At 41.0% G+C, this 16,517-nt stretch overlaps 1 protein-coding gene across 1 annotated transcript; it reads left to right on the top strand.

The window, feature by feature from the left end:
* The first annotated feature begins 162 nt into the window (after nucleotides 1-162).
* On the top strand, nucleotides 163-15,334 carry ccdc78 (coiled-coil domain containing 78). Its single transcript, XM_040135950.1, is given in 15 exon segments — nucleotides 163-234; nucleotides 743-874; nucleotides 973-1,059; nucleotides 1,546-1,839; nucleotides 1,841-1,909; nucleotides 2,315-2,348; nucleotides 2,490-2,592; nucleotides 2,879-2,957; nucleotides 3,123-3,248; nucleotides 3,363-3,559; nucleotides 4,411-4,590; nucleotides 5,341-5,432; nucleotides 5,517-5,598; nucleotides 5,678-5,726; nucleotides 15,068-15,334. Coding segments are annotated over 15 exon segments (1,863 nt in total).
* The last annotated feature ends 1,183 nt before the right edge of the window (nucleotides 15,335-16,517 follow it).

The following is a 16,517-nucleotide window of genomic DNA, read 5'->3' as shown; positions in this document are numbered from 1 at the left end:
AATAAATAAAGAGCAATCTTCGGTGTCAAATGAAGTACGTGGAAAAGATCAGTGTCCACGCCAGTCTGGTTTGTGTTCTTTGTTCTTGAACCATGGCGACATGTCGTTGGTGGACACGATGAGTGGCGTACCTGAAGCCGCACCTGAACATGGCGGTTAGAGATGGACACCGCGGACCGCCAGCCGGCTTCAAATGAACTACAGGAGCGACTTCAAGCTCGGGCAGAAGAAAATGTGAGCGAACTATATTTGGTCTCGTTAATGTGCAGCGGTTATTGTCACTTTTCACTTATGAACATTAAAACAGACTAATCTGACCCTAATATTTGGTCAATGAATTAATGCTAAGCTAAAGGAAACGTCAGCAAAATGGCCCCCCAAGGTGTACAATACCGTGTAAGCTAACACTTTACTTTTGTTTCCCCTGCTTAGCATTTATAGGCAATATATAAATATGTATTAAATGGTTAACACAGTAGTTGAAGGCAGATATAACTTTATTATTATATTTGTCAACAGCTATAACTCCTCCTGTAGGCACTCAAAAGTGGAGGAGAAATTATTATTGTTGGCAAATATTGTACATTAATAAGAATATCCTTGTATTTGCATACAACTACATTATTGCGCATTATGAGCAACTTATAAATGCTTAATAGGGGGAATTAAAGTATTACCAATATGGTCAACATGGGAGATAATTTAAGGCGGAATGCACCTTTGTCACTAAACCTCACTTCAGCTTCAGCTTCGTTACAAAAATGAACGCCTTTTCGCCAAAGCGGGCTCTCTGGAGAGCAGACTGGGCCACCTGGCCAGCTCCAACACAGATCAGTCCTGCAGGCTGGTCCAGAGTGAAGAGGAAAAACTGAAGGTAGTTTACATAACCTGTGGTAAGCCTTAACTAAAGGTGCAATGTATATATTCAGTATTGCACCAGAGGGGTTTTATTTTCTCTGTTTCACCTTTCAGATATCTAAGGAGCTTGTGGAGGAGAAAATTCAGAGCAACAAGATGAGGGAGCACTTTGAAGAAGAGACGTTTGAGCTGAAAAACAAGGTAATGTAGTTGTAACTAAAGAAATGGGTAAGATTTAGCCTTCATTTGATCAGTGTCATAATAATATAAATGCTCAGTAGAGGGTACACAATTAAAATTGTCTTGGTAAGAGCAAATGGGGGGGGGGGGGTGCTCAATTCAACTGAGCATACTTGAAATTAGTGAGTGTAATTAGCACTGAAAGAACCTACCAATAATAAAAAAAAGTTCTTGTATTTTCACAAACATACTTATCCGTCATTTTTCTTCAAGACATATTCCCCTATAGCCTACATCACGTACCTGCCTACAAGTTTGATTTCTTTTACTGTACTAGGATTTTAGGACAAGATGATTAATATGTGTAAAAAAAAAAAAAGTTAGGGCGAAATGTTTTCTCAGAGTTAAATTGAGTTTTTGCAGGTTAACTCTTCTCTGTATCCCTTAAGACATTGTGATCCCAAATCACTTAGGCTGTCTTTGCTGTACTTTCGTTCCCCCGGTTAGACATTGAACCTAGACGGTGCGATAACAGAGCTTGAGGTGGAGCGAGACAAGCTATCTAAGGAACTCCAGTCAGCCAAGGCTCGTCTGAAAGTGCGAGAGAAGAGCAGTCAAGGCCGGACAGAAGAATGTGCCGCTCTGAAGAGGAACTACCTGGTACTGGCTGAGGCCCATGATAAAGAGCTGGCCCAGAGCGAGGAGCTGAGCGGTGAGTTGCTGGCAGCGGCACCGGCCCAGGCCCAGGACGCCCTCCGCAGGCTGCTGGAAGAGCAGCAGCAGAGTGTCAAGACTACCACCCCAGGGCCTTCATGGGGAGCTTGACAGGGTGATGGCCTTGATCAGCCGCGTGTCATGCAACCGAGTCAAGGTGAGACAGTGTATTGGTTGTATTAATAGTGGCATTTTAATGGAATTATTCACATCAAAATTAAAGTTCCGTCATTACTGACACTCTGCTGAGACCCGTACAACATAAGCAGAACATGTCGCTCACATTTTTCCAAATTGTTTGTGCAACCATTGCCAAATGCTTAACCATAGGGTGCAAAAGTCTAAAATTTCCCTCATAATTTCCTGGGTTTTACTTGCAAACAAAACCTTGTTAGCACAAAATTTAAGGCCTTTTGGGTACAGTAAAAAGGTTGTTTATCAAATATTTTCATTGGGCCTCTGAAAGGTTTTCGTTTTGGGTTAAACTTAATCTTCAAAGTTGAATATTTCCACTATTTATTTTAAATGTTACATCCATCACTGTATATCATTGTGTTAACAGCCTGAGGATCTGGCAGCACTGGACAAGGAGCGAAAAACTGGAAAAAACTGTGAGTATTTCTATATAAAATGCAGTATAATATATTTTTGGGAACAGTGGCCAGCACATATGTTTTATTCTTATCAGCGATCTATGTAACTACAGTTTTAGTAACTGCTCCCTTTACCTTGTTATTCATCTGTTGTCACATAGCTTCTTGGAAACCAAGATGAGATCAAAGACATGCTGGAGAAAATGAAGAGTTACGAGGAGCAGCAGACGAAACTGGAGGAGAAAGTGTGAGGGCCGGTGAATGTTTGTCATTTACTCGTGCACAAGCCTAGTTAAGATGAAGCCTCATTATCTTTCCATTTCCAGTCATTAAAAACCCAAACCCGTTTTGGGATTTAAGTCCCAGTTTTCCTCCCACATGCATCTGCTCTGTGGGTTCCTCTTTGATTTTTGTTCTTAGATGGGGTTTTAATTACTGTGTGTGATGTGGTCTCTTTGCTTCCTCCTGTGATGTGGCTGTCTGTGGATTTTGGTCGCTTCTCTCTTGTGGTTGAGCCTGTGTTTGGTCAACAGGGTGGCTATGGGTAAAGAGCACCAGGAGAACAAGACAGCGATCCATAATAGCCAGCAGAAACTATCTGAGCAGAGTGCGGTGAGCAGGAACAGTCCCAGATACTGATTGACAGGACATTGCTAACGTTATTGTAGAGACTAACACTGTTTTTCAGCTTCTGAATTAATGTAATAATAATTTCAATAGCAGGTTAAATATGGCGGAAATATGGTCAAATTGAAATGTCTGTCATTTTCATCCAAGGCACTGATGTGCTCTCAGAGCCAAGTGAAGGAGGTAGAAGAAGAGAACTCAGAGCTACAGCTTCACGTCAAAGAGCTGAATGAGAAATACCGTGCAAGGCTGGTGTGCAACATACAGGACTTAGCTGTGAGTAGCCTTGAACACAAAGCACTGAAATGTTCATAAAGTAAGATACGAAAATCTCGGGACAAGTCCTTCAGCATCTTACCGTATCATTCATTTGCACACCTGTTAATACAGGGGTACATTGATGGACTTGGAGATGGTAAAGCTCCTTCAGAGGGAACTAAGATGAGGGCATTTGTGGAAAGCATGCTGCAGGATGTGCGCTCATCCTACAGGGTCAGGGAGGAGCAGCTCGCTTCTGCTGCTCGCTCCTATAAAAAGAGACTACAGAAGATGACAAAGACCCATCATGCCCTCCTTATTGCATACAGGTAACACTTCTGTCTGTTTAATTGTAAATGATTAAGTTTATTCACTCACTCCTTAAACATGATCGTAAAACCTAATACACATATTCAGCTAAACAAACTAACTGGCCGAACTGAGGCAGTATGATTAAAGATGACTCAAATCTCAAAACATCAGAAGGCTAGTAATACCGTTTTTGATCAACATCAGTCTGCTTCATTATAAAAAAACGGATAAACTTTCCGAGAGTTAAGTAACGAAAAAGTTCATAACTGCCACTCCAGTGTTCAGCTTTTGATGAGTCTTGTTACCCTCACTGCTATGAACAGCAGATTTACAATTAATCCATTTTGAGTTCAAGGATAACACCGCAGATATTGTATATTTTTGTTACTGTCAACAAATCCCATGGAAAGACAAAAACCCACGATGCCAATACCCAGGCTTTCCTACCCTGTCTGCGGCAATAAGCACCAAGCCCATTCATTCCTACTGAAGAATGAAATATTTAAAAACAGGTCATGAATGTATACTTCCATTTTAATTAAAACAAAAATCATGGGCACTGTGTTTTTTAGAAAACAATGCACAAACAGGACTAAATAGTGTTTTGTTGGGGACTATTTTATGCTGCAATTTAGCTACAATTTGTTGCTCATGTGCTGTACATCGCAATGACTTAACATGTCACCAGTGCTAATTGATGTATTTTTAAAAAAATTTTGGACAATAAGCTACTGTATGTCAGGTACATAGGCAACGCTTGTTAGAAGGATTAATTTATTGTGGGTTTTGGTCTTTGTATGGGATTAGTTGACAATAAGAAAAATGTAGAACATCACCAGACTCATGTATCTATAGATAATGATCTTAGGGTTCAGAGGGAGCAGATCTTGGCCAAACCAGAGAGCGGTCTTGACCCTGGACCTCCAGAGGCCCACTTCAGCCTGGAGAAGGCTGAGCTGAGAGGTGACACTCAGAGCGAGCCCCGGCACCTTTGTCAGAACAAGGCGAGGCTGGAGGGTCAGCTGCAGGCGGCCCGGGAGCAGGACGGGTAAAAGAAAGATGGCTGCTTTGAAGTGGCTCAATCTGCTTTTGTTTTGTCTGGTGAATGCTTGTATTTGGTCTGTGGGGATTCTTCTTTGTGTCCTTACTTCCCCTATTGTAAAGCCAAAGAGCATTTGTTTTGTGTGCAGTGAACTGTAAAAATGTCCTACAGCAACATAAAGGATTATTGTTACAGAGGTGGATTGCAGATCATGTAGCAGCACTGATGGATGTAATATTTGTTGATATTAAAAATTAACTGGGTGCCATCATAGCGACTGGTGGAGCATGGCCAGTATGGATGTAATTGTATTTATTTTAGATGGGCTTTTAAAGAAGTTGTTTGACTTTTTGGGAAATGTGCTGATTTGTCTAGTAAAACAGTTACATCCGACCAGCAGAGGCTGCACCTGGCCAAGAAATATTCAAAGCGTGTGACTTCCTGTAAACCCAGAAGAGAAATTACTGTTTTTCACTTTTTAGGAGCAAAATATTGTAGCTCAGATTCTGTTTACATCACACATTTACAATCATCATTTATGTTGCTTTATTGGTTTACATACATTTTCAGTATGTGTTTATGGTGATTCAAGACCTTCACCCTGACTTTTCTGTTCCAGATGGCTGCCCTCAAAATGCCTGTGTTCAAAATTTGAGCTGCCAGGAGTGAGTGTCATTTTTGTATTTTATCAAATGACAAAAAGTGGTCAGCTGTAGAGTGTGTCATAAAAAAATGTGAAAAATGTAACTTGACCAGGCCAGTAAAACTGGAGCAGATATGTGAGGAATCTGGGCTGGATGTAAGGACACAGCTGAAGGAAATCACAGACTCTACACTGGTAAACAAAAATCCACCATTAAAATTTTAGATTGTTTGATGGCATTCTTAAAATGAAGGATCTTAAAATCTTTTTATGTGATGAAGGTGATTTGAAGCTTTTCTCATCACCAGAGCAACGGTTGCGGAGGCGCAGGTGCTGGAGTTGCAGGACTACATCGACAAGCACCTGGGCAGGTCAGGAAGTCACTTAATGTGTAAATCATAATGTTTAAATTCACAAGAGTGTTATATTCAACTTTACCACTACCTGCAGGTATAAACAGGAGATGACACATCTCTGCAGACTGCATGGGATACAGGAGGTGGGGCGATCCAAAGTCCTAATACATCTCTCCATTAAGAAGACTAGAAAACTGAACTCCAGTCATATACTGCAGAATAATTTAGATTGCACAGATTTAAGTTATAAGTCTTACATATAGGTAATCTGAAAATGAAATTTTAGTCTTAAACATTTATTTCTGTGATATCCTACATAAATTAGTGACTGTAAGCAGTTTTAATTCCTGTTTAAATGAATATTCCATATAATTCTAACTGAATAACCTCTTTTGAGCATTTAAACATGATGTGTGAATCCCTAGTGCTTTTATAACATCACTAGGTGGTGCTGCTCATACTGGTGGTTTTCTCTATGAAAGGTCCCCAAAGAAATCCGGCCTTGAGAAAAAAATGCCTGGAATGTTTGTAAAGCTTATGTCAATTTCACGAGCTCAGGAGAAGAAAGCGCGGTGACAATGAGGGGTCACCCTGGTGAGAATAATGTCATTACATGTTACCCAGACACGTACACGCCTGTGAATACTTTGCCTCAGTGCCGTGCTGAGAACTGTGGCGCAAACAAGCCAGGCTTTTTCCAGAACGAGGGTTCATATTTATAACCTCAGTGTTGGTTTCAATAGGCAACTATTCCCTTTAAATCCCTCTAACAGTGAAAGGGTCTGCTTTTCTTTTTAATGTGTTTTGGTAGCTGGGTTTCATTCCATAGCTAACTGCTGACATAACTTTAAAAGTAGAAAGTCCTTTTAAATGTGGCATTAACTGAAAAGTTTGGTTAAAAGTGTCAGTAAGTTTATGTCAAAACAAGCTATATGTTGAAAAAAGTTGAAGCAGAAATGCTCAGGGGAATGATGGGAAAACTACGGGAGATGGAAAGAGTCGTAGGCATGTCACCCCAATCCCCTTTTCAGGGGGCATGCCAGCCATGGTAGGGGGGCAGCAGGGGTGTGAAGGTTTGAGAGGAATGGGAAGTGGGATTTTGTTGGTAATGTATTACACTCCCAGGTCCCTGGGAAAAGGGGTGGGGGGTGTTCAGCTTGGGTCTGTGCCAACATAGTCACTGTGCCAAAGCTCTGGGTGCTGGGGACCACTCCTCTCATCGACAGATCTGTGGGAAAATCAAAACCAGGTTGTTCTTTGCTGCTCTGCCAACAAGGACAGAGAGGTGATGTGTCTGCAGAGGCCTCTGCAAACGTGTACAAATCAAATGTACACTTGAGTAAACAAAAAGCAAGAAAAGTAGTAGAAATTGTAACATTATAAAGGCATCTTAGTGGGAGTTTGTCTGTTGCACCACAGCTGGTCCCCGGGCAAATGTGCCAACGTTTTTTTCTCAACTTGGAGCATTTTGGAAAAGTTGACATCTTGGACTGTGAACAGCTATTTGTTGACCACTATGTGTGACCACTATTGTGATGTAAATAATAAAAATAATAATGAGCAGATTAGACTCAGTTGGTCTAATAAATGTGGCAATAAAAAACCTTTAATTACCAGCCACTGGTATTGTTTTTACCTTGTGAGTCAGTGTGTGTGTGTGTGTGTGTGTGTGTGTGTCTGTGTCTGCATCTGCCATGATCATGACAAAATGTGGTTTTGGAGACACCTACTGTAGCGGGAACTACCACTGAGATGGTTCTGAGTACTTTAGCAGATGTTTATATGTCTGTCTGTTTGTCTGTCTGTCTGTGGACTAGAGACCATCACAAGGTGGTCTCTTGTTCTTTGCTGCTCTGCCAACAAAGACCACAAGATGGTCTCTAGTTTAAATGATGATTTCGCTAGGAAAAGTTAAAAAATATTGAAAAAGATATTGTTTAAATAATTTTAAAAAGTTATTTTTTAATTGTAATTATTTGTTAAAATCTTATATAATCATTTGTCTGTCATTTCCACTTTGACTTTTCTAAACATTAGTTGAAAAGAAAGATGCCTCAAATATCATTTATCACTCAAAGCCCCAAACCTACATCCGATAAGCCTGTTTCTGTGAAGCAGTAATTGAGTCATCAGATATGAATTGTCCATGTGTTGAATGTCAGCTCATGTAGAACGGCAGTAAGAGTTGAACATCATCATTCTATGGGATTTGTTTTTGCCCCAGATGGGACAGGTAGCACGAGCATCATGCACTTTGTCTAATATGCAGTTTGTGCTTAATCTGTGTTCAACCCAGCACACAACCCAATAATACATACACACAGGAAGATTTACACCTGGCACAACCTGGGCTGACAGAGTTTCAGACACTAATATTTAACACCAGTGAGTTTTGGATTTTTAGTAAATTGATTGAAAAGACTGATGGATTTTCAAGATAAGTGCCCTCATTCAACCATTACAGATGCTACAAATCAGTTTCCCTCTAATCCCCTCAAAAGTGTCTTTAAAACATTAATATATTCATTACTGACTTACTGTTTTACAATCAAATTTTATCATTCAAAATGCTGTATAAATTTGAGCCTTGCATCATTGTGCTCTATCTCTATATGGATTAAAGCACATTGTTAGTGATGCTTTTAACATCTTACGTCTTGTCTCTAGAGAACCAAAGTTGCATTTAGTCTTTCAGTATAATACAGTCTACAGGATTTTAAACTGCATCCTTAGAAATTTCCATTGTGTCATAGAAACATTTTAACCTTCACAAAGGTAGCATTTATTTCAGGACTATTGCATTTCATTCTGTAATTTTGTACGGGTGTTGTTTCTGTATTAGGAACAATGATTCATGAGCCCATCTCAACTAATGAAATGTTTCTAAACATTTCATATCATCTTATATTGGTATGAAAAAAAAAAAGACTAACTGTCTTAATTTCAAAGTCACTTCAGATTCATACCCTCATGTCAGGCTCTCATATCAGCAAAAATGGTTTATTTTCTTCACTTTCAGCCCTTTCGGTCTCTCACTAAAATGTATGATCTCTTTTTGCCATCTGAAATTAAAACAACTGGATTTGACTTTTTATGTTCAAACTGATGTTTTATGTTATTCAGTAGGGAATTGAAAGCGATTAACTACACAATACAATGTTACGCTTGTCTGAAAACCCCAGTAAAAGTTAAAAAAAAAAATTTAAATTAAAAAATAAAAAACATAGGTACATTTCTGAGCATTATTACTCTCTGTCACCGGGGTTGCTGAGTTGTGAATGTTTTTACGAAGAATACACAAAACACTAGCATTCTGGTTTATGTGAAATCATTATACTGTAAGACCCTGACCTGATCAACATAGCAAGTGCAAGTAAACATTTGATGCTTATTCACTTTTTCTCCACTCTCAACTGTTTTGATGTTAATTTGGGCCCAGATTTGTTATGTGACCAGCGCAGTGGGAAAAAGGTTGGATGAATGTGTCGTTCTGAGGATGGGAAGCAGGGTGGAGCGATGCAGAGGAAGTACCTCACATGGCCTGCGATGGGCCGCTCGTCAAGAGGCCCTTTGTTTTAGGAGGTTAATGCCTAATTGATACAGGCTTAATGAGAGCGGGCTGTGTGTGCAGAGTGTGTGAGCCGGGGGCTGGACGGCCCTGCCATAATTGGAACGGACAAGCCTTGTGTGGAGGAGTGCACAGGGAAGGGATTTATGGGAACACAAGGAAAGGAGAGCGAGAGTGGGAACCAGGAAGAAAAGGTGGCAATGAGTACGAGGAATGTGTAGGCAGTGGGAGAGGAATCTGATGCGGTAGAGTATTGCAAGATCATGAGAAAGAAATGCATTGACAATGGAAAAGTGAGCAGGAAGTTTAACCAGGACGTTCCCATGGATGTTTTCTCCCACGATGCTAATATATATTACAATACATTTTTAGCTTGCTGCATATGGCATATGCACTATACCAATGATAGGATTAGTTAAATACAATTTTTTATGTTGGATATTAATGAATGAATGCAAAAATGCCGACATAAACTGTCTGCAACTCCTATTTTATGAGACACCTGTCTTTTCTTTTCTGATGAGCCGTCTTTCGCCCCCTCTTTCAGTCTGACAGCCTCAGACTATTCATGCAAGAGTCCACAGCTTCTCTTCCAGACAAGCTTTCAGTATGAAAGTTGAAGAGAGGCATTAAGAGGGAGGAGGGAAGGGGCAGGAGAGGGGAGCACTGAAGAACCATGCACTTCAGAAAACCTTGAAGAATTAGGACTGAAAGCTATGGAGATTGTGGGTGGCTACTAGAAGGGGAAAAAAGAAAGAAAAGAAGAAAAAAGAAAGGGGATCAGTGTGCATAATTATAAATATGAGAGGGGAAACAATGAAAAATGGATTCTCTGGGGCGAGGGTTAACAGAGCTACCAAAGGTAAAAAAGTGATGAGAATGGAGTGTGGAGAAAAGACAGAATATAGGGTGAGAAAAGAGGGGAGGAAGAGTTACAGTAAGGGTGAGAAAGACAGGGGAGGGAGGTAGCTCGATGAACAAGAGCGAGTGAAAATGAGGCTGAGTGTCGGTAAGGGAAGGAGAGAGGGACAGACTCTCTGCTTTCCCACACTCGGCCGGTTCCCACAGTGGACCCGGCTAATCCCTGTCTTAATTGGGGGAGAATTCCAGCGCACATGTTCCCCTGGAATGAGCGTAGAGCGAAGGGAGAGGAAAGCTCGGGAGCTTCTGACACATCAGACGGGCCACAGCGGCTGGGCTGATGCACAGTGTGTCAGTGCACTTTGTTGGAATTTAAACATGCAGCGTGACTTTCAGCACATCTGATGCATAAATGGCCTCACAAGTTTCTCTGTTGCCTTTTCTTTTCACTCGATCCAACATGAAAAGTGCTCTTAGCAGCCACTTAGCATCGCTTAGTCACATTCCACCAGGACTGAAGTATGTAACTTAAAAGTTTTATTTCATTAATGTTAAAGGGAAAAAAACAACCTAAAACAGCCCCACACTGTTAAAGGATCAGTTAACCTAAATTCCAAAAAGACACATTTTTCCCTTACCTCTGGTGCCATCTAGCCATAAGTAGTTAAAGAGTTATGTGCTGAGGTCTTAGATATGAATTTGTCTCCTGGTGATATCCAATACTATAGTGGTGAATTATTTTTTTTATGCTGCTCAAGGCATTGAAAATGACATTTAAATGACATTTCACATTGAAATTGTTGACAGTAAGCTCTGTTTGAAATTCATTTTTATAATGGTCTGAGGAACACTAAATTCCACTTTTCTTCCATTGTGTTGCGTTTGCAGCAGAAGTTATAGAGGTGGATATGTGAAAATGTTAGCTCTAACACTTAAACCATCTGCATGGTACACTCCACCATGCATTAGCAAGAAAATATGTTGTTGTAAAGAAAAAACTGTGATCGCTCTTGGAGTGGCTTGGTTTGTCAATTTTTTTATTCGCAATTGGCTAAACATAAAGAAAGACATCATACTGAGATATTGACTATTCAGTTTTAAAGGACTTTGAAATTATTTAGATGATTTAAAACCAACTGTTAATACCTGATTTCAGTGAGGGTCTCCCAGAATTAAAATGTAGCAGTTTCTCTCTAGACTGAGAGAAATCCAGAGGCAGAGAAACTTTTTTTTTTTTTCTTTTTAAACCAACAGTATCCTCCATAGACCGGAATGCTACACAGCAGCAAACCATTTTGGGGTATGAGTAAAGGCACCAGTATACTCCAAACAAAGTGCTTGTTATATGGTTGAACAGTGTCTGAAACCCCCTGCCCCCACACTTTTGTGATCGCTGCATCCGATAATTTCTGTAACTTTCCAAAACGAAAGTAACAGACTTTCACACCCACCTCAACCAGTGATTGGCAGGGTTTGAACTTCTCTCTCAAGCGCTAATGTTTCAGTCTCTACACAACTGTGTCTGCCACTTCTCGTGTGTACAAACTATTGCAACACTACGAATGCCTTCCGGGAAAGACTGTCTGAAAGTGTGCATTTTTAAATCATTATTGCACCCAAGCCTCCATGACGAGGCCAAGCCGTTCAGAACGACTAGAAACACTCTCACCTCGTGACTTGATCGGACGGAACTGCGTACGAACTGGTTCTTTTCAAGCATAAACCACCTCTTGCTCTGGATAATCCGCAGTTTTCACTGAAATTTAAAGGAGTATCAAATTGTTTCAATTATCTAAAACAAATAATTAACACTAGGTTTTTCATTAATGTTTCAAAGAATTAAAATGCAAGACCCTCTTTATAGACTGACCATTTTGTACGAATATTCAATAATCATTCAGGAGAAATCCAGAGGCGGGGATGGTTGTTTTCTACCAACAGTAACCTAAGAGTTGAATCAGAATGAAATGCACCTACAACACATGTTGGGCACTGAGTAGGGGACTAAGATCAAACATATACCATAACTCATGAACAACATTTTTCACTTTGTTTTCTTGCTGGGTACCTAGCACATATGCCTATTTATAAACAATAACTTCACTGTTTTTCTCTGTTGATTGGTCAAATTAATTATGGGAGATGTAGGATATCATTAATTTATATAGAGGCTAGAGAGACTTGAGAGAAACAGGACACAGCTACAAACATGAATATATGTGACCAACTGATAATATCTAACTAAAATTTCCAATCAAGTGATGCATTTTTCTTTTACTACTAATAAATGAAGACCTGCAAGCGTTTCATAATGAACGTGGTACAAAATATCCTCATGTTTTCCCATATCTCGCAGCTCGGCGCACCAGGAGTATCTGTTGACAAATCTTGCCCTGAAGGTGTGCAACGCTGGAGAAAAATGCAAGGAGATACTAGTAACATAACAAAACTACTGTGAGTGGCAGTTTCGTTCCTGCCTACCTCTTTCCTTAATAAACATTTCGAACAATAGGCACAGTTCAGTATGTCTCTGAGGAGGTAACTTAAAACGAATTCTCCGAGGAGAAAGATAACAGGCAAAAAAAACAGGTACGAGAGGGGAGGCTGGGCAATGCTTCAGTATTGCAGGATTGGATTGGAGAAACACAGGTGGGTGGCAGGTAGTGAGAGAGGAGCTGAACTGATCTACCAGGGAATTTGTTCCCCTTTGTGTAGACAATCAGACGAGTTCTATCAGTAAACCATAATCCTGGTGGTTAATTGGCAAGATTGGGGAGCCCTCCCAGAGGCTCCCAGTCGTATTATAAAGAGTTCGGCTTAGAGTTGAGAATTTCAGCGCAGGGTACTGAAAGAAAATTCACATTTCCCGCAGGAAATGATCATATGATAATAACTAATATTTTTAAATACTAATGAATACTTCCGCTCTTAGCCACGCTTGGGGCATGGCTCCACGAATGGCAGTCTGTCGGTTGATGGGTCATTTGATCCTCCACTGAAATATATCCAGATTGAAAGATTACAACCACTATTGGATGAATTATGATAACATTTTTTTTACAGATGTTTATGGTCTCCAGAGAGTGAATCCTACTCACTATGGTGATCCCTGGACTTTTCTATTGATTATCATGTGAGCCTGTTTCACCTCATCCTACCACTGTGAATGTCTCTAAGTAGCCTTATTAGAGGAGGATGTTAGTGTTTGGAGGTTTTTGTGGCTGTACCCCCTGCAGGCGATGTCAGCCCCAGGAGGAGATGGCAGCTGTGCTGGGCTCAAACGCAGGGGTAGCAAGCGGGCCTTCATTGGAGGGGGTCGCAATTCATTCCTTCTGTCTTGCCTTACAATACTTTTTTTTGGCGGGAAAGCACCAAAGATGCTTGTTTGACCCAACTTGTGTTTCTTTGCAGGACCCCCTCCCTGAGAAAAGTGTCGCCCGCCTCTGCACTCATACACCATGTCCACCCTGTCTTGATTGATTTTCAGTACGCATTTTGGAGGGGATTACAGCCATCTGCAGGCTCTTGAAGGAACAAAGGGGGCTCCTCGCTCTCCTCCCTTCAGTACTTCAGAGGGATAACATGGCCAGATAAACATGCTCTTGCACCGCTTTACATTTGTTCTCTATTCCGCCTTGACCTCTCAACCTACCCAAACTGCCCACTCTACTTTAAAGCTGACCATGTTTTGCTCTCTCACTGTCACCATGCTCCGTGACTAGAGGTTACCCTTTATGCATCGGTTTCGCAAATTGTTCACTACGGAAAGATCAATATGAGTTTGTGCCTTACAGAACTTGTTGCACTGAGGAAGTTAAAGTAGGAGCAGGGCATGAAGTGTAGTTTTTGATAATTGCTGCTATTTCCCTGGCCACAGAATTAGTCCATAGCAAGTTTGTGTGTTCTTAGATCTGAACACTCACAGTTTCCATTTGGGAATCATCACTCCCAGCTGTGCGAGGGTGTTATGGGAAAAAGAAATTGTCAGCTGGGAATCTGGGATGCCAAAGTGTGGTCATGAACGTCATGCTCACTCTCAGCTGGTGCTGAGCTGATGGAGAGGCAGCAGGATGTGCAGCCACTGATGTTTGGTTGCAGAGAGTTGGATTACCGGCAATTGTTTATGTGGAAAATGAACCCTGTTGAAACCCACAGCTGTTTCTTCATCACTTTTTACTAATCTAGTTTATGGATAAGCTGTATAAAAGGGCCCTAAAAGTGTCTTCCTTATTTGGCCTTATATATAATCGCATACAGTCTGGGCTAAAACCACAAAATCCACAGAGACACTGATATGTATCTTTACATTTTCTTATTAAGTTAGCTTAAAAAATAGGTTTGAACTTTAAAGATAAAATTTGTATATTTCTTGGCAACCTTGAATTGTTATGTCTGGTCCTGAAGTGTGTGAAGGTGAATTTGAATGTAAATTTTACAAAGTACATACTGAGCACGAATCTCTCTCTCACCTGCCACTGAGGAACAAGAGGGAATCACAGGAAAGGGGAAAGCAGCAGAAAAGCTACAGAGATTCGATCACTTAGACACCTAAAGTATCTTTTGGCATGAGGTAACAGATTTGAAAATTGTGTGTCAGAGCATTGCAACCACTGTTTTGGTTCCACAACAGTGCATCACCCGGCAGCTGTGGACCAAGCTGTGGGAAAGATTCGACGATGAAGCCATGAAAAGACAGTTCCAGTGGAGAGAGAGAGCCAGGTTAAGGATAAGTGTGAGAAGCTGTGAGAGAGTTCAGGCTATAGAAAAGGAATGAAAATAAATGAAGAGGTTACTTCAACACTGAGAGGATATTTACATATGAAAATTGAAAGATGTTCTTGAATTAGTCGGCAATAATTTTCTTATAAAAATGGACCAAAGTGGAATATCATCCCTGTCAGATGACATGTTCAAATAGAGTCAAATAAGCTAAGAGGTATAACAATTACATTTACATATAGATAGGTGCAATATTAGACAAAATTTGGAAGTCCAATATCAGTGTGGATATGAGCCTAATTTTGCAGGTCTGATCGTTATATGGTTGGATAACAGGGAGAGTTGCTGCTGGAAACACAGGACCTGTGTGCTAGGTGGGGTATTGTTGTGTTGGACTACAAGGGAGTGTCCAGGAGCCCTTTTCCCCCTGTCTGCGCTCTCATCTCTGGAGCTTTGTCTCTGGCCACTTCCCTCAAAATCCCCCAGGGGCTGACGGAAGTCCACACCCAACAACTCTCTCCCATCCCTTTTGATTCCACTTTCCTGAGGGTTTCCCGCTTTGCCGCGTCCATCCCAAAACCAATGAAAATCACTCAGCATTAAAGGAGTGCATGCTTCATTACCAGTGTGCAAAATAGTCAGAAGTTGGATTTCATCACAAAAATGTTTTCAGGGTCTTGATCAAAAATTTTGTTGACAAAGTTATTTTAAAATAATTTACTGTACTCCATGTGTACGTTTAAACGGTAGTAATTGTTATACCTTTAATTTAGCAAATGCAAAACCAAACTGTACCACTGTGTCACTGTGGCTACATTGACATTAATACTGCAGTTTTTAGTAGTTAATACTGGGGTCACAGAGAAGTGACAACAATGCAGGAAGTGGAGCTTTGTCAAAATGCCACATGATGTATTAGTTTAGGGAGTATAATTTGAGTGCTCTTTGTTTTGGCTTATCAGCCCTGCAGCAGAGTAACCTCAGATGGACTGGAAGGGAGGGGGCAGAGGAGTGTCTGTGTGCAGGGTTGAGCAGCTCGGGGCCCCCAGCTACGGGATGTTTTAAAGGAGCACTGAGGCAGTAAATAGCTGGGGAGGTTGGAGGTTCACTCACATGAACTACTGATGCAGTGGCAAGCCAGTGTCAGGGTTTCTATGGGAGATAGCTGGCCAGACATGGGAAGCATGTCGAGCTTTTGTGATTCTTTTCCATTTAACCTGAACACCATGTTAATTCCCCAGCTGCTCTTTTTCAAACGGATTTACTGCGTGCAGTAAATCTTGAGATTTTACTGAGGTGTGTGCAGTACATGCCTATGCAGAATTTAGCACGAAGGAGAAACAGGTGGTGAATATATAATAGAGGTCCAGTGATATGGGTGTTTGTGTATTATCTGCCATGCAGCTCCTCATCTGTTCGAGCAGAAAATACCAGTCAGCCATGACAGGTAACAGATAAGCTATGTGATCCTTTAGATAAAATTCGTTGCAGTAGGAAACAAACTTTTGCTCCAGGCTAAAGGCACATGGCTGAGTAAAGTGGAAAACAGATTTGGTTTGATTGTGTCCTTGTGTGCACGTGGTCAGGATAAAGTGAGCGACTGTGTGGCACCTCAGCTCAGCCGAGTCTGCCACGCCGCTCCCTTAATGGCAATTTATTGCTTCCTGAATCCTGAAAATGGGAGGCTGAGGACAACAGCATTCCAAACACCCCATCCAAACGCCCTCAGGGTCCTAAACACTCCCTAAATCTCTCTGCCTTTTAGGCCCTGTGGTTCTCTCCGGCA

Source organism: Xiphias gladius, chromosome 9 (genome assembly GCF_016859285.1).
Source record: "Xiphias gladius isolate SHS-SW01 ecotype Sanya breed wild chromosome 9, ASM1685928v1, whole genome shotgun sequence".
In the NCBI taxonomy this organism is placed as follows: Eukaryota; Metazoa; Chordata; class Actinopteri; order Istiophoriformes; family Xiphiidae; genus Xiphias; species Xiphias gladius.
The sequence above is the reverse complement of the archived record's forward strand: the minus strand, read 5'-3'. Positions and strand labels throughout refer to the sequence as shown.